General features: G+C 42.0%; 2 protein-coding genes across 3 annotated transcripts; both read left to right on the forward strand.

The window, feature by feature from the left end:
• Window positions 1–1190: 1190 nt before the first annotated feature.
• JMJD7 (jumonji domain containing 7) lies at window positions 1191–9620 on the forward strand. The gene is made up of 8 exons (XM_032188674.1): window positions 1191–1267; window positions 1660–1813; window positions 2739–2992; window positions 3778–3834; window positions 4542–4637; window positions 6016–6092; window positions 7146–7305; window positions 8994–9620. Exons 1-8 carry the CDS (start codon window positions 1201–1203, stop codon window positions 9080–9082), a joined length of 954 nt encoding a protein of 317 aa, XP_032044565.1. The 5' UTR covers window positions 1191–1200; the 3' UTR covers window positions 9083–9620.
• On the forward strand, window positions 9553–27080 carry LOC116489922 (acyl-coenzyme A thioesterase 1-like). Of its 2 annotated transcripts, XR_004253321.1 has the most exons (9): window positions 9553–9603; window positions 10264–10929; window positions 12420–12622; window positions 13883–14516; window positions 20406–20592; window positions 21193–21251; window positions 21724–21872; window positions 22716–22839; window positions 26864–27080. XR_004253321.1 is itself a non-coding variant. In XM_032188673.1 (4 exons), the coding sequence occupies exons 2-4, from the start codon at window positions 10476–10478 to the stop codon at window positions 14483–14485; spliced, it is 1260 nt and encodes a 419-aa protein (XP_032044564.1). In that variant the 5' UTR covers window positions 9553–9603; window positions 10264–10475; the 3' UTR covers window positions 14486–16006. The 2 variants fall into 2 exon arrangements, 1 of the variants encoding a protein (XP_032044564.1); XM_032188673.1 differs by lacking the exons at window positions 20406–20592; window positions 21193–21251; window positions 21724–21872; window positions 22716–22839; window positions 26864–27080 and having other exon boundaries at window positions 13883–16006.
• The last annotated feature ends 818 nt before the right edge of the window (window positions 27081–27898 follow it).

The raw sequence follows: 27898 nt of genomic DNA on the forward strand, positions 1-27898 counted from the left end.
ATTGTAAATAGTGTCACTTTGCCTGCGGGACCCCTTGGTTTGTTCTTAGGCCCTCTGAAGTGGTGCAGGAGGAAGAGCAGCAAACTCAGTGTCATTCCTGGCGTGGGTCGCTGAGGCCTTCCTCCTTTCCCTCAGTAGCACCCAGGTGATGTGCGATGTTGGTGCGTTTCCTCCACCTCCTCTCTCAGGTTGTCTTCTCCTTTCTGTCAGCTCTCCCAGGTGATGGTTGGGGTAGGCTTTAGAGCATCCTTGCCAAAATCCCCCATTTTGGAGAATTCATCACACCTCAGAGAACTGGGGTGTTTCCCTACAGGAGTAGAAACATACAAACTTAATTTTTTTAAAGAAAGGATATGTATATAATTATATATAAGGAAAAAATACAGGTATTTAAACACCATTGGTAAAATTCATGCATGCATATGGTGTCATCTCCCCCCTTCCCTGTCCCCAGATGTGCAACATCCAGGATACTAAATGATGAAAACCTCAAGAAAATAATAGAAGCAGGTCTTGTGTGGCCCCTGAGCGAGCAGGCTGTCCTGTGTGGTAAGACAAGCACGCCCCGTGTTTCAGGCTGAGGGGTGTAGAGAACAGCGGGCACTGGGCTCTGTGTTCGTGCGGGTGACCTGCTGTACCGAGGGATCGGAAATGTGCGGGGCAGCAACTTTAGGAATAAGCCATGTCCACCCTGCATGTCTTGTGTATGCCCCAGGCACTGGACAGCTCTACCTGTGGTCTTCAACACTACCCTTCTCCTTCAATGAACAACAACAGCCCTCTTGCTTTATTTATAAATGTGTTTTTATACTTTTGCCTCCAAGTAAAATAATCCTTTAAAATGTCTTTATTTTTTTTTTTTTAAATTTGAAAAAAAATAAAAAGTTGTTCGGTTTTTCTTTTTGTTTTTCTTTATTTTTATTTTTATTTTTTTTTGCACTGTGAGGCTTTCCCACTCCCCCCCCCCCCGTTGCGGGAGCTGTTTTTAACTCTGTATTCCTTTGTACTCCGTGTCTTAAACCGTTTCAATAAAAACGTGAGCATTTGGTACAGCCGTTCCTCAACGGGCAGCACCTCCGGACTCTTTTTTTTTTTTTTTTTTTTTTCCCCCTCAGCCGAGGCCGGGGCCTCCTCCTCGGGGGGCCGGGACCGGGGGCGGAGCGCGGGGCCGGGCCGGGCCGTGAGGGAGGTGGCGCGGCCATGGCGGAGGGCGCGGCGCTGCGGGCCGTCAGGGGCTGCCTGGCCGCCTTCCCGGGGGAGGCCCGCGGTGAGCGCCGGGCCCGGGCGGCCTCATGGCTCCGGGCAGAGGCGCTGGGGAGCGGGGGGAGCCCGGCGGGGAGCGGGGGGAGGCCGCGGGGCTGGCGGCGCAACCGCATGGGGCTGCCATGCCTGGCCCGGGCGCCGTCAGCCCCTGATGAAAATGCTGCTTTGGGGTTGTCTTGCGATGTGTAAAGCGGCAAAGCAAGGCAGGTGGCTGCCTGCCCCTGGCACTGAAGCGCTCTGAAACAAGGTCAGGGCTTTAACGGAGCGATTTAGGGAGTCTGAGAGCCTTGCTGTCAGTGACCACCGGTGGTTTGGGGTTTAAAGCCACTTAGAGCTCTAATACAGGGCGCTTCACTCGGGACGCGGGGTAAAACTGCTTCTCGTTTGCCTGGACAGAGTTGGGGTGGATGGAGTCTGTGCCATATCTGGATAGGCCTCCATCCCCGCTGGAGTTTTATCGAGAGTGGGTGAGTCCAAACAAGCCCTGCATAATTCAGAATGCCATCAGCCACTGGCCAGCTCTGAAGAAATGGACCTCGGCATACCTTAGGTAGGAATGAGCTTTTGAGCATGACTCGTGTTCAGTTTAAGTTGACCGCACTGAAAGGCCCTTTGTTAATGTTTTTACTCGTGAGATTATCTCAGATTCCCCTGTGCATCTGCATGAAGGTGTTCAGTACTTTACACAACGTCCAAAACTCAAGTATAAATTTCATCCTGTGAACATCCTACCCTGAGCAGTTCAGATTCTGTAGAAGGGTGAATATTTTGACTGCATACAGCCAGTAGACTCACGTTGTCAAAACTGAGTCCGTTCCCAGTGTCCTGACGTGTGCTCCATCCCATATCCCCTCAGTTAGAGTGGGGCTGTAGCACTGTAAAACCAGACTGACTTGTTTGTGACCAAGTGCATCCTGCTTATTAAAAGAAATAATGGAACATTTTAACAATGTCTGAATTTTAGAAAAGCAAGTTATTTTTTGAGGCAATTCTTGGTTGGACCTAAAATACGTGTTTTTTTAAACTAAATTTCTTATTGAAGTATGGGCTATTAGTCTCAAAACGTATATCTGTCAGTCCCCGTCTATGCTTTCTCAATAGCTTTTGAACATAAGGCCATGCAGCTTTGGCTGGATTGAGTGGTCCTGAGAATATCAGGCTCTGGCACAATTCATGAGAAGTGGCTAGAGGGCCCTCTTTCTGTCTTTGAGGAAAAGGGAGATACTTCATGAACTCAGCTTGTAGAGATGAGAGAATTCAGAGAGGCAAAAGACACTCCTGTTGCCTTGAATGCAAGGAGCAACTGAAGCAGAGTCCTTAACAGACACTAGAAAATCTTGTCAAAATATAGGCAGCTACGGAAAGCCAGGCTTCTTATTTTTGCTGCCCATGAAGCATGTTGTTCTTAAAGTAACCAGCATCCAATACGTGAGCCAATTACAGGTCTGGCTATAAACATTTGATTTATTTTGCAGGGAGGTAGTAGGTCCCAAGGTAGTGAGTGTGGCAGTAACACCAAATGGTTATGCAGATGCGGTGTTTCAGGACCGTTTTGTCATGCCAGAGGAGCGCCAAATGCCTTTCATGGACTTTCTGGACATTGTGGAGAAGAAAGTGACCTCTCCCAACGTATTCTATGTGCAGAAGCAATGTTCAAACCTCACCGAGGAGTTCCCTGAACTTGTCTGTGATGTGCAGCCTGACATACCATGGATGAGTGAGGCACTCGGTAAACTTTCTGTTTCTCCTGCATTGAGTAAAATATTTTGTATGTAACTTTAAAACAACCATGCCACGAATCATGCCACGTACATGGTTCTTTTGCTGGTTACCACTGCTCAGTTTGGTTTCATCCCCTTAGAAAGGAAAACTGGTGAAATAATCACAGAGTAATCTTAGTTTGGGGGTTGCATTACTCCAAAATAAGCAACTTACTTGTGTTTTGTCACCATCACAATGAAGCATTATGGTGGTAGTGCTGTACAGCACCTCTTTCCATGGAGTGGCTTTTTTTTTCTGGTTTAGAGTCACATTTGGACTTGAATTTGTGCTGTTGCTACCAAAGTTATAAGAAATGAGCGAACACACAACCTCACTTTTGTATCATTCCAGGTGTTTGTTTCTCTTAAACTCTGTTCCATTTAAGTTGGTTTCTATTTTCCAGGATACATTTCCTTCAAATGTTAGTTTACTATGAGCTCATGTTCTTTTTGCAACTAAACATAAATGTGCTGCAATTTCTCTGTGAGCTAAATCTTAGGGATTCAGGACATGAAAATGAAGGCTGTAACCCTTGGTTTGGCTCTGGGTAGTGAAGCCTGATGGGTGCTACAGTAGCTTCCTGAGCAGAAGCTACTGTTGCTCACAGAGTGCTATTTATAATGGGAACTGTCATAGTTAGGAAAGTAGCTAAAAGATAGAAATAAACCAGTTTGCCAAAAAAATACTTAAAATTCTTTTAGACATGATGCTTCAAATTCCCTTTTTGTTGAAAACATCTCTCTAACCATTCAGGGAAGAAGCCTGATGCTGTGAATTTCTGGCTCGGGGAATCAGCTGCTGTGACATCTTGTAGGTATAGTATGGCGCTGTAAGTCTTTTCTGTGCTTTCAGCACAAGTTTAAGCAGAATTGATTTGAGTTAGTGGCTCAGTAGAATGATATGTTTTCTCTTTTACTTTGACATGCATTCTTTCAACTGCTCTTCTGCAGCCTCTCGCTGCTCTGTCTCTGGGTGCATCTTCAGGATGTTGCATCAGGCATGACAGATGATTTCTGTCCTGTCGATGTTGAGGCCAGCTTAGGTGTAAATCAAACCAGGCCCATCCATGGCAGGCCACAGGATGTTGTCCCACACGTAACCTTCTCATACAGCGCAGTAGAGAATATATGAAATTGAGACAGGGTGTGCTTTGCTTGGCCATTCTGAACTTCAGATTTTGTAAGAGCATTTGAGAGCCAGAAATCCCGCCCGCTCTCACGTGCCAATCAGTTGATTTCATACCAGTTGGCTGATAGCATCTATCCTGGATGTCATCACGTTTTTGTAACCTGTGTTTGTGTATTACTGATAAAGTGATTTTGGAACTTGATTGGCTGAGTATGTTTGCTACATCATATTGCTGGTTTCCACTCCCACTGGCCACGAGAGGAGGAAGCAGCCTGCTAATTAGAAGACAAGCTGATACTTTCAGTTTACTGTAGTTTTGGAGGTTAGCGAAGGAAACAACATTGATTTTCTTTTTCTCTCTTTTACATCTCTTTTTTTCTAAATCTTAGTACATAAAGATCATTATGAGAACTTGTACTGTGTGATATCTGGAGAGAAACATTTCCTACTGCATCCACCGAGTGACCGTCCCTTCATCCCATATGGTACATAATTTACTATGTGTATACGTCTGGAGGCTGGAAGGGGAAGATATTAAATGCTGAAAGACATGAAAATGGGGGCAGAGATAACATGTTTATGCAGTTTTGTTTTTTCCACTGCACACAGAAATCTCCTATTGCATGCAGCACATGGTTTTGTAATGCAAACATTATTCTGAGGGCAGGTTTTCCTGCCCTATAAAAATAATAGGTTCAATGACACCCATGGCAATCTCTTTGGCTTTAGAATGTTTAAATTATTTGTATCTTGTCACTACGTAGCTTGCCATCTTTGATGTTTAACAGGTTTGAATTCTGCCTGATCGTTCTTTTCTTTAGGGAAAAAAAAAAGCCAGGAAACTGAAAAGCAAGTTGTAATTTAATGAAATATTTAAGTTACTAACAGAATCTCTGAAAGCGACGTAAATGAACAAAGAGATTCTTATGACAGCATTACTTTGCCTGTTTTCTCTTTCTTCTTGTTGTTTTCTTGGGTACGCAGTAGTCATTTGTTCTGTTACAAAAGTCATCTAGACAATTGACAGCTTAACTCCGTGCCTAATATTTTTTTCCCATTCTTTGATTTTCAAATCTTCAGATCGGCTGAATGTAGAGTGCTATATGACACTAACGTAATTTTACCTAGGTACAAGCGCAGCTCTAATGTTGTAATTATACTGTTTTTATTTTGTTTGCAACATTGAAACACGTCACATGATTCATACCTTGTAAAAGAAGTGACTGTTAAAGCATTGAACCCAGATAATGCTTACATTTTGTAGTGTATAGTAAAAGGGTGACTCTGTCTTTCTGAACATCAGGTTAATGGAGGGAGACGCTCTCAAGCAGTTACAAAAGCACATTTGCTGAAGCAATGGAAGAAAAACATGCAGCTTTTCTGAAAGTGTCTAAAGCAGGTGATAAGCCCTATAGGGTGAAATTAGAAGTGAAAGGCTAGCCACAAGTTATTAACAGCTCTGGAAAAGGCTATCTAGCTAGACTGACCTAAGAAGAAAGGACAGAATATAGAATGCTGGGTAAGTCAGGGATGTGTTTATGACTTCTGAAAGGGAAACAAAATAGTTACTGGAACAAAATAGGACCAGGAGGAAAATAGGTTTTGAGGAAGAGAATAGAATAATTTCTGTGAGAAAAAAAGGTTGGAATTCTAAACAGAAAGGCAGCTCAGTATTCTGGCTGACTTAAAATAAGACAAACCAGAAACTAGATAAAAATTGCAATGAACAAAGAGAAAGGCAGAAAATTGAAAATGGTTTTGTCTTAATTTTTCTGTCACCTAGTGAAAGTGTGACATGTCCTTCCATTAGTTTCTCTGAGTACTACTCTGTGTTGTGCCATTTAATTCTTTCTGTGGTTCCAGAGCTCTATCAGCCAGCAATTTACCACGTATCAGAAGATGGCTCTTTTGAAATTGTGGATGAGAAGACTGCAGATAAGGTAAAAATGATATAAAGAACACAGTCAATGTGAAAAGTAAAGCTAGTTTTGCACACTGCTGAGCTCTTAAACCAAGCTTTTTGATGAATATTTAGAAATCCCACATTACTGGAAAGAATTCCCAGATATTTCACTTCTACGTTACTATTTGCAAAGAATGCCCAGCTTCCACACACAAAAAAATAATAAAATTACTGCATACCTGAAACCACTGATGTCATAAGCTATCGCTCTTACACCAAACTTAAATGGATCCAGTAAAGGATTTTTAAATGAATGAATAACAAAAAAAAAAAAAAGATTTAATACAGTTCTCTGCGTTCACCTTTTCTAGCCCTCTACTCAGGGAGGTATTTTGCTTTACAGCAGTATCACCCAGTGCAAGAAAACGTGCCTGTCTCAATGAATAAATTGTGTTCTCTTAGTTCTAGCAATATTTATTTGATTTAAATATATAAATCTGAAGTCACTTTACAAAAACTCAGCACCCTTTTGTATATAATCTCTCTCTTTTTGCCTGTGCAATGTGTGATTAATGCTACAGCTGAACTGGAGCCTGGGTTTTTTTCTCTGTTTACAGAGTGCTGCTCATAGAATCTAAAAGGAGCATTCTTGTCATACATACAGTAAGGTGGAGTGCTGAGGTTTGTAACTCTCTAGGGCAAAGAAGAAATTAATGCAGGCAACAGGGATGTTCCAGCAGGAAGGAGGGTGTTTAGTTGACAGGAATCAAAGTAGATCAGAGCGCTTTAGAAGAAGAAAGGAATTTCTAAAATTTCAAAAGACGTTTTGAAAGTATGCCATGAGAGTGAAATTTGATGGCTGACATTTAGCAGCTTTTCCCTAATTAGAAATGCTTCACTGAAGAAAGCAAGTTTTTGTATCGTTGACCTATTCTCAGTTGAGTGTGGAAAACTGTGTAGCATGTGTAATGTTTTGCTAGGCAAAACACGTATTTTGTAACTAGTAAGTTTGGTTGTCAGTTGTTTTCCTGGAAGCTTGCTGGAAATGCTTGCCATGGTCAGTACCATATACATACTCTTTTGCTTTCAGGTGCCCTGGATCCCTGTGGACCCTTTAAACCCAGATCTAGAAAGGTATCCAGAATATGCTCAGGCAAAATCTTTGAAGTGTACAGTGAAAGCTGGTGAGATGTTATACCTCCCTTCTCTTTGGTTCCACCATGTTCAGCAATCACACGGCTGTATAGCAGGTAAAATACACAAGATTTCCAGGTATATTTTTGAATTAATTGCACTGGGTGTATGCAGATACGAGATCCCATAGCAAAGCATAACTGTGGCCAAAGGTCCCTTTAATGTCATCTAACTCCCTTCAAGAGAAAATATGAGTATCTACAGATGCTGATCCTGTTCTTTTCCATGGGGCTATCTTCTTGCAGACTGTTTTGCATGTAATTCATATGATTGTCAACAAGAGTCAGGGATGTATCAGGAAAAATACATTTGTAGTTGTCAGATGAGGAGAAGAATAGGTAATTCAGTGATCATGATCCAGATTTTGTTTATGGTAGGAAGCTCAGTAGTTTGTCTGCCTAGTCTGATAACTGCAAGCAGGTCATTTACATACCTTTCACAATTAAACTGCATGTAGTGCATGATATTAGCATATCAGCAAAAAGGATTTGGGTGAAGAAAAGGAAACCAGAAACGCTAGTTTTAGGCGTGGATGTAAACACAACGCGGAAGCTATTCTGTTGTTATGTGAGCTGGAATTCTCTCTGACCCAGTCTTTTACCTTGTTAATAAGCCTATGCTTGTGTTACTGCTCCCCTGAGTTTATCAGAAGTCTTCCATCTCTTTCTTTGTAGGATGCATCATCATCTCGCTTTTTATTTTTCTGCTTCCCCAGGAAAATTCGAGAATTTCAAGCATTGCTTATTTGGTGCAGGTGGAGGGGTAGGGATGGGAAGTAGTGCAGAGTGTTATCATTATGTCCTCTTAATTTTGCAAGGTTTGCAGAAGTTTTTTCACTGTCCTTCACCTGCATTAATCCTGCCTGCCCAGACAGAGTAAATAAAGTATTTTGAATAACAGCATTAGTATTTGTGTTACACTGCAAATATTGCAAACCATTTTTTCAGTATTGGCAACAGTGTGATAAAAAGTCCTGTTAGCTACAAACCAGTATTTTCAGTTCTCTTTTCCCAGTACTGCTATATCTGTCCTCAACGACAGAAAAAGTAGAGTTGTTTCCAGTTGCAAAGCCCCAGCCACTGTTTTTTCTCTGTCTAGCAGAAACACTAAAGGGTTGCTCTGTTTATTCAGCCTTTTGTTAACTGCACTGCATTCTGTATGCACTTGAAAATCAGTATTTTCTGGGTCTGGTCCGGTGGGTGTTGGAAACTAGCGTATGCCCTCCTACAAGAAGCATTAGTAAAACATTATATACTGCTTGACTTAATATATATGTATGTTTTTTAACGGATGTTACACCAAATTTAAATTGAGATTCAGAAATAAAGCACTGCCTAACTACTCACCATTTTGATTAAGTGGTGAGTTTGCCATCTGTCACACACTCAGAGAAAGGGAGGTTCCTATCCAGATACTAAACTTTGAAGTGTTTGGTATCTGTGGCCTAATTAGAAGGAGACATTTCATGTTCCTATACATTTTGCCGGTTTCTGCACCAAGGAGTCCCAAGGACAGAATCTGAAGAGGAGATAGTTTGAGTTGACAGAGTTGCATCGGCAGCAAAGAACTCTAATGTTTGCTCACGTTACCTTTGGCTGTAGTCAACATTTTACTCAATCCAAAGTTCAGTCACTAACAGGGAAACGCCTGTACTAGCTGAGCTGCCTGAAACATTCTGTGAACGTTTGTAAATCATTACATTGCAGCTTTAGGAATGCCTTTTTTTTTTTTTTTCTCTCCTCAGTGAATTATTGGTATGACATGGAATATGACCTAAAGTACAGCTATTATCAACTGCTAGATTGTCTCACAAAAGCTGTGAAAGTGTTATAGCAGAGGTGGGAGACTCGAGCTGGCAATCTTTCTCCCTGATGTGATGCAGTCAGCAGCATCTGTGACTGGAATACAGACCTGATTCGAGTGAAAAGAACTGAACACTTGAATTATCTTCAACAACATCTGTCAAAACATCTGTCAAAACAGCCCATGGCTATTTTGCTTGATTTCAGAGTCTTGGGTCAATTGGCCGGATTTTTCAGCTTGTAAGTAGAAGATGTGATATCAGCATTTTTAGGACTTTGCATATTGTCCCAGTGATGGTGAACAGAATAAAATTTGAAAGGTGGCAATCTGGGTTTTGGAAGTCCCAAAACAGAAGCCATGACATTTGTTCAGGTCTACAGATAGTTTTTGTAACAAGCCAAAGGAAGAATCTGCTCTGCCACCCATGCATCGGGCTGCCTCAGTCCAACGCGTACATCCAGCTTAAGGCAAAAATCCTGCCCGGTTGTGATCACTAAGTTCAGTTGCTGTGGTGTTTTGGTGGTGAGAAGTTGCAACTTCTGCAATAAAAGGTCAGTTTAAAAGCTTACTTCTGTACTAATTTCTGACATTGCTCAAATGATGTGATGCATGGAGAACATCTAGAAGGACGTGCGAAGGTCAGTGGTGGCTGTGCTCCCTGTTAAGCTACACGTTTTTATTACCAGTTTCTATTCACCATTGTATTTAAATGTAGCTGCATTTTCTTACATCCTCAGTGGTGGTTTTCGAGTTGCTTTGCCATGTCTTCGGTCAACCTGCACGTCACCAGTACATGTATTAATCGGGAAAATGCAGACACCCTTTAGATAAGTTTGACAATTCTGAAGAAAAAAGTTTTTTTTTTAATTAAGAAATACAGATGCAACCTAAAACATCATTTCACCGTGTGGTTCTTGTTCAAAAAGTACTGCAAACTGAACAGGAATTAGACAGGCTTTGTTTCATGGCTAGATTAAAATGTGTTGCTCCAGATTTTCCAGTTTGCTTGTGCTTACCGTGCCTTGACAAAGGCACCTGAGCCCATTCTGTGATTGAAGCTGAACTTTCCATGGTGTGGGGTAAAGGCCATGTGAGTATCTCTTTCTGCCACTCGAGGTTCAGGGATTTAGCCTTTATATGACCAGAAATAAAAGTGCACAGCAGCAGCAAATGACAACTCCTGTCCTTGCAAGCCAGTTGTGTTTTTGTAGGACACCTGAGACGAGGTGTTTGGTGTGGTGTACCCGAACTACATCTCCCAGCAGCCCGTGCTTGCTGGCTGGAGGAAGCAGTCCCGGTGCTTCCCCCTGGACTTTGGCAGAGATTTTAAGCGTGAGAAGCGCCGGGCTCTTGCCGTTCCCGTTTGACACAGCCGGCGTCTCGCCAAACACCAGCAGCCTCCGCTCCCCGCCAGCAGAGCTCGATGGCGGTGCAGGTGACGGTTCTGCCCTCCCCCAGGTGTCTGTTCGACGACCCCGTGCAGATCTGCGTGACAGGTCTCCTGCCGCACCAGGAGGTCACCCTTAGAGCCTGCCTGGTGGACGAGGGTGGGGAGCTCTTCCAAGCCCACGCTCGCTACAGGGCTGGGAGCAGCGGGGAGCTCGACCTGACCTGCTCCCCAGCACTGGGGGGCAGCTACTCGGGAGTGGAGCCTATGGGGCTGCTGTGGTCTCTGCGCTCCAAAACGCCCTATAAGCGGCTGGCAAAGAGGAACGTCCTGACCCCTTTCTGCGTGGACTTGGAGGTGTATGAGGGCCACGGGGACATGAGCCGGTTGCTGGGAAAATGCACCCATGAGCGAAGTTTTTTAGCAGAGGGAGTGAAGAGGATTCCAGTCAGAGAAGGTCGGCTTAAAGCAACTCTCTTCCTCCCTCCTGGTGAGTTTTAATCCCGTTCTGGATTTCCAGGTGTGAGTTGCATCGTACATTGGGCACTGCAGCCCATCAGCAAGCTGGCACACAGCCCACATTATGATTCCCTCAGCTGGCACCGTGTCCAGCCGCTGCCATCCCCCCAGCAGCGCAGGGCAGTCACAAGCCTTGCCTGGGCGTTGCATAGGCAGGGGGTGCAATGAGGGCAGCAGCAGCAATGCAAGGCATCTCCTGGCTTCAGCTGAGCAGGGAACAGGACCTTTCCTGGCTGAGGGTCTTGGGGAAAAGTGTGCTTATTTCCCAGCTCTTCTGACAAGCTGGGAGGGCAGAGGCCCCTGGTTTTGGCCAGAGCTCTAAGGTGAGGAGTGAAGAGGTGAGGTGGGAGCCATGGGCTGGGGTCACAGCAGGTCTGGGCTGCTCCAGCAGCTGCCACGGACTCTGGACTTGTGTCACTTTCTCTCTGTTTGGCTTAGGAAGCCAAAGGAAGAAGTCTGTTCCTGCTCAGCTGAGCAGCTGAACTGCACGCGATAGTTAAAAAGAAGGGGGACAAACAGGGAAGGCAAAGCCTTCCACAGACATCACATTTGCAAAGTTCTGTATAGAGACAAGGATGAGACTGGATCCTGAGTAAGGCTCCGAGTCCTGAACTGTTTGTTTTCCTTCAGCAGTACTTAAATGTGAGTATCTTGCTCTGGAGCAAATAAAAAGTCCTTTGTAGCTGCTGTGACACCAAATTTTGTTACAGAAAATTTCAGCTGTATCTGGTGGTAAGAATGGGCAGAGCAGCAGCAGGAAATGGAAATTATACAGCTGTGGAAGGAGAACTGAGAAGCCCAGAGGTGGTTACCCAGATCAGGCTGAAGCCTGAATTTGTGCACGTAGTAATGGCATTTGTTGATGCATTAAGTCAGGCATTCCCTGCTTGGAAAAGCTGCTAGCACGGTTACTAAAAGAATGCACATAGTGATTGATACTGCACTTAAGTCAGTCCCCAATGGCCTGACAACATCTAGGCCAATTTCAGCTGAAACTGGTGGTGGGAGAACAATGCACAAAATACAAACTTCCTATAATAAATTCCTAGGCAGGAGAAGAAATATCCAAATTAGTGTTCTTACGGGGAGAGAGGTGCTGTAAGGTGAACTCATCTTCATAATTACACAGCAGAGAGCTGACTAATGGAGAGGGACTGTGGAAACTAGGTTTCATACTCTGTGCTGCTCACAGAAATGCTTGGGATAATCCGTATAGGAGACAATCATACAGGAGAGGGAATAGTAATTTCTTTATAATCATCTCAGTTAATTAGGCTGGGAAAAATAGTCCAGTTACATTGAGTGTGTGCCTCAGAATGAGAACCTGCATGTGTAAAGCTTCAGAGGATGATTTCCTTTTGATATCTACAGTCTGGATGTGCGTTGAGGGGGTGCTACTGAAAAAGCAACTCTAGAAAGTTTTCTTTGTGATCGTGTATGTATATTTATCTCTCACTGCAGGACCAGGACCATTCCCCGGACTTATCGATTTGTATGGATCTGGAGGAGGTCTTGTTGAATACAGAGCAAGTCTTCTGGCTAGCAGGGGCTTTGTGACTCTGGCTCTGGCTTACATGGCCTTTGAAGATCTGCCTGCTATGCCAGAGATTCTTGAACTGGATTATTTTGAGGAGGCTGTACACTTTTTGCAGAAGCAGAAGCAGGTAGGAGATAAATAATGGTACTTTTCCTACTAGAAGCAACTCTCTAATTTCCTAACGTGAAATGCTACATATCACTGAAAGCAGCTAAGTTTGTGAGATGTAAAAGGAGAGAGCATGTTCAGACAGTGTGATCTGAGGTGGAAAACAATGTGCCTCAACTCCAATTTTGCAAGTAGTTGGATAAAAGTTTTGCATAGCACCTTATGACAGTCCATGAAGTGTTGTGCAAATGAGTATTTGTATAATATTTATGTCAAAGCAGTTCCCAGACTAGAAGTGCAACTTCTTAAGCACAAGATCTTAAAAAAAATAAATAAATAAAAATAAATGTCTTTTTCTACTATTTCAGAGAGGTTTCTAATTCTGAGTAAGTTTCACAGGACGGTAATAAAATGCTGTAACAGCAGGATATCTTAACAGTTACAGTACTGGAGAGCATGCCATGTTTTAAGAAGCTGGGGCGGTATTAGGATATGTATGTGGGATGAAAAAACACTTTTATGGCAATATATCATAATACTTAAGCCAATAGAGACCAAGAGAAACTAAATATAATTTAAGCTTTGAATGCAACGCTACTTAATGTGATTTTAATTTCACAAAGTTGATCCCGTAAGCCCAGGATATGAGTAGTTGATAATGGCTGTTTCATAACTGTTGGTGTTGTTCCTCATCGAGCTGTAAAACTTCCAGAGTATCTTACAAGATGCACATTACAATGTGAATTTGGTGTGAAGAGCCCTCACTATAAATAAGTTGATTTAAACAATTAGGCTTACTCGGCCCCAAGTGCCTTGTGTTCCAAGACAAAACAGAAGATAACAGGTCAGCTGTAGGAGAGTATGAAAAAACAATGGTAAGAAAGAAAACCGATGCATGTAAACCCATGAAAAATTGGTTTTCCACAAGGGGCTTGAAGAGAGCAAGCTGGGATGAGCTTTTGGAGGCAAGAGCAATAAAATGTACAGTACTGAGAGAAAGTGTCAAGCCAGGATGCAGAAGAAGCACAAGGCTTTGTCTATGGAGTTCTTCAGGAAGAAAAAGTGCTACAGGGGAAGAAATGCTGAGGAGTTGCAGAATTCATGCTCATTCTTGTGGAGGTTCAGCAAAGGGACCAATATGGGGGAGAGAGAACATGAACAGAAAAAGGGTAAAAAGATTTTAATCATACAAGGAATAAGGAAGCAGAAGAGGGGGGAGGTGTTATGTCAGCCCAGGATATGAGTAGTTGGTAATGGTTGTTCCATAACTGTGTTTCAGGTGAAGGATACGGGGATTGGCGTTTTGGGCTTGTCTAAAGGAGCTGACCTAGCCCTTTCCATGGCCACCTTCCTACCTGGCATCAAGGCAGCTGTCAGCATATCTGGAAGTGGTTTTAATTCTTTCATTCCCCTGCGGGGGGATGGCTTCACTATTCCTCCCCACCCATACGATCTGGGGAGGATAAAGACCAGTAAGGAGTCTGACCTAGTAGATTTTTCAGAAATCCTAGATGATCACAGGGACCCCGCAACGTGGCACTGTCGCATTCCCATGGAGAGGTCCTTGGCCAAGTTCCTCTTCTTGTCAGGGCTGGATGACACGAACTGGAAGAGTGACCTCTATTGCCAGGACGCTGTTCAGCGCCTTCGGCACTGTGGACGGAAGGTGGAGTTTTGCTCCTATTCTGGAGCAGGGCACCTCCTGGAGCCACCATACCTGCCTCTGTGCCAGGCGTCCATCCACAAAGTGCTTGGGCTGTTTGTGCAGTGGGGAGGACAATGGAAGGAGCACGCCAAAGCCCAAGAAGATGCGTGGCACAGGATACAGGCTTTTTTCTGGCAACACTTGATGGACTCGGATACTCCTAAGAGCAATCTGTAGTAGAAGTGTCGCTGTCAGCTACGGTGGCAGGGTTCGTATTTAATTTCTCACTGTATTAGGGCCAGAATCCTGGGAAACTATTCAAAGCTTCCTAGCCTACCTCTCTCTAAACACCATTGTTGCATAATTGTATGTTTTCATTTCTCAAATAATTTTCTGTTTTTGAGTTGAATTTTACGTGTCATCTGTCCCCAGCTACACTGTAGACTGGTGCCATCTGATCTGTCTGTGCTGGAGCCATCAGTGAGAGCCCACCATCCTGTCATGCAGACTGTGTTTGTGCCAAGCTGTCTTTGCTTTCAGCCTCCAGCCTTCTCCCTTGGTAGCAGGAAATACTCTCAAAGGCAGAGACCTTCATTGAATTATTCAGTATTACACCTTTAATTACCCTAAATATAAACAGTGGTTTCTCAGGGCAATACATCAGTACATATATTCACCTTTCTTCTTGGTATGTCATTTTCTCACATTCCTTAGTAAAAAAGATGCTACAGTTCTGATGTGAACTGAATAAAGAGGCACTCTTCTGACTTATTCTGAAGTGCAGTGAGAATGTTTATTTCTGGTACTTCAAAACCCAGAAGAAATTAATCTTACCCTGGTTACACTGGTTGTATCTCCTGCTGACTCCAGCTACCTTACATGTCAGATGGAAGTTTGCACTGTGCTACTCAATAAATACAACGTGTATGTGTGTATGTACACTTTACTTGAAATCATCTGAATGAAGTCTTTGAAGACTGTCTGTATGCCTGTAAATGCACAGGCAGCAATCTGGTGCAGTCACAAACTATCCCTTCACCTGGCTGAAGAGTTTCTGTACAGGAGTCCTCACCTCTTGTCAGGAACAAGAATGGGGGAGTTTGCAGAAGGGTTCTGCACAGTGCTCAAGATGGGGGTGATGCAGATGTGTTAAGTACCCGCTTTTGAAACTTGAAGCTTAGTTTATCCTTGTTTTGGGGAGGAAGAATAATGCCATGGCTGCTGCTGAGTTCCCAGGAGCCCTGTGGAGCGGAGTGTCTGCGCTGTCTTCCTGCTACATCAGAGAGCTGTGGGCTCACTGGCAGCTAGGAAATGCCACACCGAAGAGAGGACTGATGCTGCCTCCTGGTGAAATGCACATTAACCTGCCCTCTGCTGAGGCCCAGACATGGTGAGGACAGCTGGGATGTACCTCTTGCAATTGCAGGGTACCAGCAGACAGCAGCTTGATGACATTTTCCAGAGATCGAATGGTATCAGCTGAGCAAATTTGCCTCCTGAAGCAGTCAAAGCTCCCATTCTGACCCCAGGAGGTGGGGGTCCATCAGGATTTATGTTATTACCTCTTCATCTCTCTTTGTGCTCTGTGTGCCTTGTGTCCTGCACAAATTGTGCTGGTTGTAAATGTTTGGTGAGTGGGTGGGACCTGACAGAAGAGCAATGTGTAGCACCAAGGGAAATCAAACACATTTGAGCAGTTCAGTTTGGGTAAGGGACATTTTCTTTTCCCTCATCTGTCTGTTTTATTAAAGCTGTCAGAAAACCCTGGGTTGTCCATCCAGATTTGTCTCCGACTCGGGCTGCTGTACTGCGAGATTCTCTAGAAGGTGAATAATTTTGTTCTGTTTTTACTGAACACAGCGAGACTTATGCAGTACAGTGTGTTTTCTGGGACAACACACTATTTTAATCCCTTCTGAGATGAGGACGAACTTTCTCAGCCTTCAATGGGCAGTTTACAGACCTGTGTTTTGAATTAGAATATTGTGAGCTTCTGAGAAAATAGATTTCCTTTAACTATAGGAAACTGCAGGTAAAAGGAAAAATACTTTGGGCCAGCAAAGGAACAATGGGTCAGTGATGCTTGCTTATAGTCTGTTACGTTGCTGGTTTCAGCAGTCACATTCAAGCAAATCATTGCTGCAACAAGGGGAGGGAGGGAGCTGCGGGGTGATCCCAGCGATGACAGCACCGCATAAAACCTCTTTGTTGGTCTGAAATGAAAGCTTTGCTGTCCAGTTGAAGCCCATTTATTTACCACTTGGATGGCAGCTGGCAAGAAAGGTCGAAAAGGCTGATTAAGCAGCAAGAAGGACTGAAAAAGCTGATTTAGCTGAGCAGCTCTGTGCCATATACAAACAAGAAAATAGGTCAGCCAACGCAGTTGCATGGGGTATTCATTTTAAATCAGCTGGCCTCTTTAGAAACTTGGTTTTGAAACTTATCTTCAGGAAATGGAAGCTGGAAGGAGACTAACATCAAGTAATTGGAAATGGCCTAATTTCAATACAATGCTTCTGCTTGTTCTTGAGCATGTTCTGCAGTGACAGAGCTTTGAATTGTTAACATTTCTTCTGCTGAAGGGGTGAGTTAGACGAGTGGGGCTAAGACGACATTTTTCCAAGGTAGTGGCAAAGATTGTACTAATCACAGCCTGTAAAGTCAGGCGGCTTTGTGTAGTTTCTCCAGGGTTACAGATGACAGACATTATTCAAGAACAATGTGAAAGTTACAATTTAATTAAAGTTAATAGATCTTCAGCTGCAAAAGAGACCATGCCAAGCACAACTGATAAAAGTAATAAAAAGGGGACGGGGAAAGCTGTACTTGTACTCTGCTTGTAATTGAAAAGTGCTTCAGATGAAATAGCAGATCAAAAAACTAGCCTGAACCAAAAGATCTTGGCTTGATGCTTTTATCAGTCCTTTCATTTAGCACTGCATATCTTAATAAGAAGAATTTGTGACATGGGTCCTCAGAAACTGAGAGGCAATCTTCTCACATGTAAGCTGATACAGGAGAGGTGAAATATCTTTGAGAAGGTACCTATACATCAAGTCCTGTGTCTCTGCAGTAGTGGCTATTTGAGACTTCAGTGGCATTTTGCTAGGATCCGCACAGAACAAGGAGATTTCAGTGCAAATGTGCTCCTGTAACAGCAGGAGCTTCTGACCTGGGAGAAGCAGGGATGCTGGATGGCTTCTGCAAGCAAGCTTCTTCCATGGCCTCAGGGCAGAAGGTTTGAAGTGAAAGTTGAGAATATGTGAGGTGTAATTAGAAGTGCTCTTTCCCCATCCTGCTGTCACAAGACAGTTTCTGTCCTCTGTGTTTGGTAGCCTAAAGACGATCAGGGACTTTATTTTTTTTTTTAAATTCAAAGCTTGCCCAGTTCTCGAATACATTACCAGGTCATGTGTTATCAAACTCTAGGATAGGACCACCATTTAATGACAAAAATCAAAAGTTTGGCAATGATAGTATTTTGCTAAGAAATTTACAATTCTACCATTTCAGAAAAAAAAAAAATCACCATTCTGCACTTTTTAGTGCTTTATGTATGTCATTTGGAAATGGAATCTGAGCCAAGTGTAGTATTCAGTGCAGAAAGGGCGATATTCTGACTGAAGCTTGGCTAGAAGGAAAATTAATGCTTCCAATGAACTAACGCTCTCTGCAGCAATTTCTGTAAAACATCATTGTCATTTATCATTGTCCAGACAAAATACAGGGATTCTAAAACTCACTGTTTTTTCAGTCTTTAAAAATTGGCTGTGCAAAATGTACATTAAACATAAAAATGTCTGTGCCCTGACTCTAGCTACCACTTAGAGAAAATAATTAAATGAGTTGCATTCTGTTAATTTAGGCTTATATCTTTTCAGTGTCTTAAGCCACTGAACATTTAACACCTACATTTAGACTAAATTTATGTCTACATTAAAGTCACTTTAGTTAAAACTTGTGGTTTCCTGTTCCAGGCTGTTGAAGAACGTCTTGCTGCCCAAAGGGACAGCTATGCTGTTTTCCTGCTTGCTGATCAGAAACCTGATCCTGCAAAAAAACAAAAACAAAATGAAGCAAACAAACAAACAAACAAAAACCAAAATCAACCAACCAAACAAACAAAAAAAAGGAGATTAAAATGTTTAGTTCGTTCAGAGGAAGAAGTAGCAGGAACATGCACTGGGGTATCAGGTGAGCCTTTTGGGGTTGGTGTGGCACTCTGCCAATCCAAGATAACTGAGTAACTCTAGCAGAGCTTTTGGTTCTGTTTGCAATAACTGATCCAGCTGATTCTAAATTCTGCTGCAGTAATCAGCTGGTTTGATCTTGTCATTGGAGCCAGTAGGTCACAGAACAGCCAAGGCTAGGTAAAGAGCCAAGTGTTGTCTCAAAAGACAAACTGTTACAACCAAGCAAGAACAAAACACCGGAGAAGCCATTAGGCACACCAGCAGAACACAGCTATCTGTAGAGCATTCTTGTTCATGGCCAGCCAACTTTACATTTCTGTTGACAGAAGTTGCAAAATGCCAGCAGTCCCAGGAAGACCAGGTTCCCTTCCTGTGTGACATCAGAGAAGTACACAGCTGACAGCTCAATTTATACATCTTGATGTATAAAAGTGATGCAGTTTGTCTTGGAGTGAGATAAAAGGACAAATCTTTCAGTCTGCTATCTTTGGTGCTCTGTGAGAATCTCCTATGCAGGTTAGGTTGCTGTTAGATTAATAAATATGTGCACTGGTTGAGCTGCCTCTGTTCACAAATTCTGGATGCTAAGGCTAAAAATTCAAGTAGGAAGCACTGCCTTTGAGGTCAGACCTTGACACTGCAGAATTTGGGAATGACCATGTGAGCTGGACTCACTGCATTTGGCCTGCTACCAGCCATCACTCCCTGCCAAGCACTGAGTGTGACACAAATGCCAAGCTTCTGTGCTCCTTTGTGCTACTGACAGAATATTGCTAGTGCTAGATTTAAATCCTCAGTTAGATAAAAACATATCTGTCCTTTACTTCAACCACTTCAACTGTGTTTCCCATTGGTCCTCAAAGCATCTTTGATTTTATAAAGACTGTGAATGCGTTGAGAATGGTCCCGCACTCTGATTAAATGCTGCACAAACAAACCCACTCTGTGTGACTTGCCATCACACCAGTGCTTCAGAGACCCAGAACCACAACTTATATGAGCCTGGAAGAGGGTTCTGGAGAATTACCACAACAGACTTGTCCTGTTCCTACACTCTTCTGTGGACATCTTTTTTGACCACTGGCAGAGCCAGGATGCTGGGCTAGATGGTCTTCTGGGCCGAAGCAGAGAAATCAGTTCTTGTTTGTATGTTTGTTTGTATGTGGTTATTTATTTTTTATATTTTGATTACTGTGAATTTGTTTGCTTTTGTAATGGAGTTCTGTTTCAGATTTTCAGAAGTCTCACACCAAGTTCTGCTTCAGTAGACAAAGGACACTCCAGCTACTTCCCCCTGTTCATGCTCTGGCACATAATCCCACCTACTTGTTCCTAAATCCTACACTTTACTGCAAAGCAATAGGTGAAAAGAAACCTCAGCAACTGTGAAGGAAAAAATAGGGCTTGCTCATGTGCAGTGATAATGAATGATTAGAAAATGCAATAATCACCTGGTGCAAAGAGAGCAAACATGAGCAAAGCAGAGGAAGAGGTTTTGATTTTCCTTATGACACCTTGTCATTTGTTTCTTGTGAGGGTTAGGAGCTTTTTCTTATTTTCATATAACACACCATAAGTCAGTGTTAAGGTGCCTTTGATTAGAACCTCAAAATGCTCAGCAGATTCTCACCTGTTTCTAGTGTGGAGACAGACCTATCTTGGCCATCTGTCACGTCAAGGATTTAATCAAGGTGTCTTTTATTTCCAGGGGAACTTACATGATACTGATATTATTGAAGATGGGAATTTCTAGATGATGTGCACAAGAGGAATAATCCTTTTCAGTCTGGGGCAAGAGTGGGTTAGGAGCAGCTGAACTGTACACAAGTCATGTGGTATTAAGTCAGGAGCAAGCTCTTGGTCCTTCCATGCAGCACCTGGGGCATTCCTCTTTCTTGTGATAGAAGTAGCAGTGTCTAAATGAGAAGAAATTAAATATTTTTGGTATTTTTCTGACTTGACAGAGACCTGGTTGTTACATCAAGTGGACACCAACTCTCAGTAAACCCTCCGTTAAATCCCCAGCATGCAGCCCTGGGCTGCTGTCAAGAGCTACAGAGAGAACACGCTGCTTTATCTTCGGGGATGTTCCAGCGGAGTGTGTGCTGTCTGTTGGAAGTGGAGCATGATTATGTCGTTCTCCACTGAAAGGTATGTTTCAAAGGTCCTTATTTGCTGATAAGGGCATCTTTTCATCTGTCAAATGAAGTTTGTAATTGGCAATTCATATACAGAGGGGCTTCTTCTCTCAATTGGGGTACAATTTATGCAGATAAAAATAAGTCTTTGTGGTGTAGTTAGAGGATTTGGGGGTCCATGAGGGGTAGTTGCTTTTCAAAAACCACCTTTTAAAAGCCCTGAAGCAGGCAATCCCACTGTGTTGCAAGTAAAGCAAACAAGGCAGAAGACCTGCCTGGCTGAACAGAGAACTCTGCCTGTGGAAAAAAAACTCTTAGGGTGGAAAAAGAAAATATATGACCACTGGAAGAAAGGTCTGGCTTCACAGTGAGAGTACAGAGCAGCAGCTCACCTCTGCAGGGAGAAAATGAGAAAAGCCAAAGCCCAACTTGTGTTGACATTGTCCACTGTGGTGTCAGACAACAAAAAAGGCTTTTTTCAAGTATGTCCAAAGCAAGAGGAGGTCAAATGAAAACACTGTACTGATACTTGGAGACAACGGTCATCTAACAAATAAGGAAGAGAAAAAGACAGAGGCATTTAATGTATTTTTTGTTTGTTTGTTTGTTTCAGTATTTAACAGTAACATATCTTGGGCTGTCTGGAGCTCAGAGTTGGAGGACCATGACTGGGTGAGCAGTGACTTCCATCTCTGGTAACCAAAACTGTAAGGGAATAGCTGCATGGGGAACAGTAAGGAGAGACATGTTGATAAGTCAATATGTCTGGTTATTTTTTTCCTGCAACTTTTCATTAAATATTTATTTATTTATTTATTTTGAAGTTACATGATATCTAATTTCATTCAGTCATATTAGCTGTAACTGAACATTATGATGTAAGATTCCAAACAATGATTATGATAAATTAACTTGTTAGCTGTTCCTGATATTGAAAAGGAATTGACAGTAAGAAGCCATAGTGCTATAATTCAGTTATGGAGATTTCTAACATGTTGTAACTGCCACAGCGTAGCTTTAGTTGGCTTGTACTGGAACAGTGCAAAAAGGTGAAGCTTGAGAAAATTGGGTTTGAGGCTGACTGCTGGTCTGATGCTTCTCTTTGTGTCTTGTCTTATTTGTACCCTTCTCTCCTTCTCTGCAGATGAGCTATTACAGTCCAAGACTCCCCATAAATGACTTACATCACCTTATTAAAAAAAATAAATATGTAGAAGGTGCAAAAGGATATCCTACAGAAAAATCTGGACATTTGATTTGTCAAGTCAGGAGCATTCCCACAGGAAAAGGAGGGTAGTTATTTCAAACACTCCTAGATTTTATCATGGACAAGGTTTGACCTTTTAAAATCAAAACTTACCATGAAAGTCATTCTGTAAAAATGTAACCGCAATGAAGCTGATTATGATTGCCGTGGTAGCATTGCTGTTGCATATCCTGTAAGACTGATTCTCTTCAGTCTCAGTTACCTCAGAGGAGTGTTCATCGCTCTTGTGATCAGTTAAAGGCTAATGCCTTCAGCTTGTAGTCACTGATGTACTGTTTTACATTCTTTCAAATAATTTCCAAAACTTCTTATCATCAACATTGTATCATCATCCTTCAGCTCTGTGAAAACAAGTATTGTGCAGCTTAAGGGTTTTGATTTCTTTGAAGTGATCCATTAGAAGCCCTGCTGCCTGCTACTATCTCACAATGGCTTTTTAAAACTAGTTTCTACTAGTAAAAAGTATGAAAAAATATGGGAAAATATGTAGAGATATTTGACTCTAGTCTAGAACATGCAGTGGAATTTCAGTGTGTGCAATACCCAAAATCAGTATCATAACTCAGCTAGGCAAAATCAAAAATCAACTAAAATAGATATATATATTGCACATTTCTAAATAAAAAAAAAATAAATAAAGGTAACCAAAATCTTTATTTTGTATACTTTCATAACCAAGTGTTTTTGCAATACTCCCTAAATTTCTCCCCTTGATAAAAGGAAGTGTGTGATTGTGTAGACAGGTGGGTAGGGATATATACAAATGTCTATTAGGAAGGAGGGAGGGAATGGAGAGTGGAAAGAAAAGTAAGAACAGAAGATTAAAAAAATGTGTTTTGTAATTACTTATATGTTTGTTTTTTTTGTAGAATGTAAGGTTTCCAGCAGAAATCTCCTTCTGCCAGAAGACATATATATACAATATATATACAAGTGAAAGCAAGATGGCCCAGATCCCGACCAGATGGCCAGTTTCACTGTGCGGTGCCTGAGGTGAGTGTATGGTAACCACTGCTAGTCTGGGATTAGGAGAACAAGTATGATTACAAGGTACCAATTGCTCAGCTGTGACACGAATCCTTTTATTCTCTGTAGGACAATGAGTGTCAGCATTACTGGCTACTGCAAGACACAATACCTACTTAGAAACAAGTGATTGAAATCTGTATTTTGTATACTTTAATAACTAAGTGGTTGTGCATTCAGTTATTATTAGTACTGTTATTGTCTTGGGAAGCTGACAACTAGTGCTTTTCTGAAGAGGTAATAACTGCTTTCCATCACTGAAGCTCTAGTGGCAGGCTGTAGAAATTCTCTCAAGAGAGGTCTCTCACTTTGAGGTTGATGTAGCAACCAGGAGAACAAATCTACTTCATTTTTTTCAGTCTCCAATCAGACGTGAAAATAACAAGGTCCTTTGTTCTCTAGTTACTGGAGTGTCTTGAGGTAAAAAAGGTATTTAAAAAAAAAATCATTATTTCTCACACTGAACAAAAGATTAGCCCTTAATTGCATAACTCTGTTTTATCCTCTTAAAGAAAGGAGGTAAAAGTCTCCTTGAAATTGCCGTTAAGCTAACAGTTGGGGATCTCCATGGGGTTTAGAAGGCTGAGACTTATGCTTCCGCTTGATCAAATTTTCCCACTTCCCAAACTATTATTCTGATCAGCAGGTTGTTTATAGTGGCATGGTTGGGTTCAGAAAAAAAAGTCTTGATTTTTATTCTACATCAGAACAGCACATTTTGAAATTCAGTCTTTTCATGAGGTGAAACCTTTCTTTTATCAGCCAAAACCTGACACATCATATAATGTGAAGTTAGTCTTTTTGCTAATTTAGTTTCTTTAGGATACATCGCTCTTGTTGTGCTGTGTGTTTCCCCTTTCTGTATCTAGAATGTTGTGCTCAGAAGATAGGGGTGAGGAGGACCAGAAATAAACATTAACTTTTTTCCTTTTCTTAGTTGTCTCTGGCTAAGTGCATTTTGCATAGCCTAAGGAACCATGGTCCACTAACAAAAAAATTGCTTGAAAAAAGCCCCATTCCCCTCCTTAAGTGGCCTTTTCACCTTTTAAAACCTGAGACAAAGCTTTGGTTTTGGGAGATGCTTTGGTTTTGGGAGATGCTAGTAGTTCCTAAGCAGAGTTCAAGTTGTACTCAGGCCAGAGCTGTTCTCTCTGTTTCGTTTTCTGTTCCATTTGTTCTCTGGGTATTTTTTCTTCATCATTGTGTCTGCCTGCCTAGCCATATAGCAAGCACTGTAGGACAGCAATGGGCTGAAGCAGGTAATACCACTCTACCTGCTATTTTACAAATTTAAGAAAAAATTAGTTTGACTTTCTAAGAACATGAGGGAGACATTTGCTCCCTGTCCTTTGCACGTGCAACTTCTCCCTTCCTCTGGGTTGATTAGAGTAGAACTTTTTAGAGAGTAATTTATTATTCTCTTTACTCCTTTCATTTCTCCATGTAAGACTGGCTTTCCAGTGCTTCTACCTTCCTTTTCTGCTCCCCAAAAAAGAGCATAATTTTGCATTGTTGATGAATGTCAGCTCAGACCTCAAAGGAATGCAATTTCCTGGGCTCAGGAAAGAATCCAGAGGTTAGTCTCATAAATCCTGTGTACGCTCCATGACTGTTCTTAGCCAACTTTGGCAAAAGAATCATTTCATTTAGCACTCATGTAGTAAAACACATTTCTTTTATGACCTCCTAGCCAGCTGTTCAGGCTAAATTATTGTACATACAGTCACGACTTGACTAATGCCTCTGCATGTCTCAGTTGCTTTCCTGTTATTCTGTCTGTAGAATGGTGCAAAATTCTCCTTATGAGGTGGCATTTCTGGAAGACAAGGGCCTCTGAAAAGTAGCGAGGTGATTTCTCTATGGGTCAACACATGCACTCATCACAGTCAGGGAAGTTCTAGCTGAGAGGTGACCTAGTATGCTCTGGGCAGAAATGCAGTTCTCTTGGGAATCAGGAGAGGTCTGTGTCCTTGCTGTGGACCCTGGTTCTCCAGTGTAAGGTTCCATGCAGAGATGATCAGGAATGCTTTTCTCTCAGCAAGATTTTTCTTTGTGTGTTTTAGGTTTTCATTAAAGATGTGTGAAAACTGAAAGTTTCTGTTTTTAGCATGTTTCCATTGTTTTCATGCCTCTGGAAGTGATAGTGTCAGGTCAAACAGTCTTTTCAGCAGAAAGAGAGAAAAGAAAAGCTCTGGTTTCTCAAAAGCCATTCATCATCCAAAAAAATGTTTCACTGAAAAAAGAGATGTTTTGATCAGCTTAGATCTCCCAGCACTGTTTGCTTGGCTGGTAATTCTGCAGCAGCCTCCAACAGCTCTGACCTCCTGCAGGCCAGGCACAGCACCTTATTCACTTTCAGGGAAGAGTCACAGACCAAACCACCATGCTCTTCTGCTGCTGCCTCCCGGGTAGCCAGAGGCCTGAACTTCTGATGTTTATCCTTCCTGCGTCCATTGATCCTTTGTTTTATTCTCCTCCACTTTAGCCTTTTTCACTCTGCTAGGTTTTTGAATTCTATCTTTCTTTCTTTCCTCATGCCTTTCATTTGAAGAATGCCAACTTTATTTTGAGTTCTCATTGTTGGCAAAGTTAATAAAAATGAGTTTTGTATCTCTGATTATAATGCATCTGTATTTCAGATCATTATGATAAAGTACATGGAAAAGAAAGGTACTATCAGCTCCCAGACTTTAGTCCAATTAGTAGCTTCTCAGACTACAACATACTTCAGTTAATGCCTGTATAGGCTTCAGTCTTCGTGAGCCTGTTGGCTGTCTGGGCTGCTGCAGCAACCTGAATCTGTTCTGGGAGATTGTACCAGAGAAGGAAGAGGAGTGGTGGTAGTCATTTTAAACTCTCTATCCTACTATTACAGAAAGGATACTATATATAAGAAATATTTAAAGACTGTATTTGCTCCAGGGCAGAGGGGCTTACTCAGTTCTTATGGTATCTCTTAAGACTTCTTTGTGAAACGAGGAAGAAGTAGCAGGCCCTGCACAAACTGTTGTTGCGGAGGTGGAATTTATCCAAAAACAAAGAACATGTATGTTTGGAGCTGGGCCTTCAGAACAAGGAGATGCAAGTGCTGCTATGGCAATGGTTCCTGCAGGGAAATAGGACACTTTTTTACCTTTATCACTAACACGTGAGTATTTTCATATGCAGGTGAAGTTTGCCTTCTTGAGAGGGAGGATGTGTCCTTGCCAGCTATGGATATACATTGTGTTTTTGCCTTACTATCATCTCACAAAAAACACCATCAAGCCTTGAGCATAGTCTGTATTCCTAGAGGTTTTCTGACAACAGAATGCCTCCTGTTCTTATAAGTGGGTCTTCCTCCTCTTTCAGTGGAAATGCAGGGCCTCTTCACCATTATCCGTCTGCTTTAAAGGTTTCTTATTTCAACTCACCAGGTGTAGTCCTGAACACTGTCTCCAGGATTTTTCACTGCAAGACTACTGTAAAACGAAATATCACATACCAAAAAGTTCCCAATTAAAATTCATGGGATTTTACACATACACAAATATTAGATGGGTTCTAGAGTGATTGGTATCTTACGAGTGAGTATGGATGTTCATTTTTCCTCCTTCCATATTCTAAAATCATGTTTTACCAGATAGGTATGTAGTCACTGATGGAGCAATGGGAGGTTATGCTGGGGTTAAGGGCATTTCTCTGTGTAGTGATTAGGTGCAGCCACTGTTTACCACTGAAACTCTGTTCTGGCTGTCGTCTAAAGGCTGCTTGCTTTGGAGTTTTATGGATACTGTGGCCTTCAGCTGACCTTTTGTGCAAGAACAGACTTCATCAAAATACAGCAGAAAGATCAAATACTTTCTTAGCTATGGAAGAAGGTGGCTGTAAAAGAGAGAGTAATGAAAGATATGGGGACAGCCAAAGATCAGTAGAAGTATATTTATACTTATTTATCTAGGAGTATATTGACTGCATGTATGTGCTGATGAAAGGAATATTTATTCCCCAGGTGGTCATCAACATCTACATTCAGCTCCAGCAGACTTGAAACGATGTCCAGTTGATGCTGCATGTTTCATTAGTATCAGTCGGTGCTGGCTGGAAAGGAAGGGAGAAGAATGGACTCCATTATATCACTTGGATACAGCATATTAAAAACAGACTTTGATGTGAGATGATTTAATTCTTTGACTGCTTACCTAAATGGTATATTGTGTTTTTACAAAGCAGACATAGCAGTTAGTCATGAGAACTGGAATTCACTTTCAGCTTTGAAGAGGAGGTCAGAATGTGGCTCTCCAGAGAAAAAAGCATCTTCAGTTGCAGAAACAATAGTACATGTGATGTGCCACATCAGATGGATCTTAGCTAACTTGCAGCAGAATGTAAATGACTCTGTTCCTCACATGACCATAGCAAATTGCATTCATTGCAGGAACACTGGAAAAGAAAATCAATTTGGAAAGAAAGAAATTTGTGACACCTTCCTTGACCTCCGAAGGAACAAATGATGATGTTAAGGAAGGTCTACACCTGTCATCACAGACTTACTGAGAGGGACTGTAACTACATGACTTTACACTTCATTTTCTTTCTTGACTTAACTTTGTAAATGTATTAGCTGTAAATCTGCCTGGAGCTTTGCACTGCCACAGCAGTAAGAATCATTATTATGATTGTTGAAATACACCAATAAGTCTCACAGAGTTGTTCAGCTGGCTGTGTATTTCCCTGAATATTTTAGTTATAATCATATTATAAGGAAGTCTAAAGTCCCCACTGTCACAAGATTTGAGGTTCCATTTAAAGTCAATGAAATAAAATTGGCTTCCTCAGGAACAGGCAAACATAACCTTTAGCTGCTAAGTGGGAATCCTCATTCTGCTATGCCATGTCCTGAAGAAAATATATATATATATGTCCTGGAAGCTCTAGTCAGAGTCTGAATGCAGAATGCTTTGTTTTACTTCAGCATAGAAGGATTAGAGGGAAAATATGTCAGTGATTTGGGTGTAAAATGATGTTTGAGGCTTTGGTAGTGGAG

Source organism: Aythya fuligula, chromosome 5, assembly GCF_009819795.1.
Source record: "Aythya fuligula isolate bAytFul2 chromosome 5, bAytFul2.pri, whole genome shotgun sequence".
NCBI classification, from domain to species: domain Eukaryota; kingdom Metazoa; phylum Chordata; class Aves; order Anseriformes; family Anatidae; genus Aythya; species Aythya fuligula.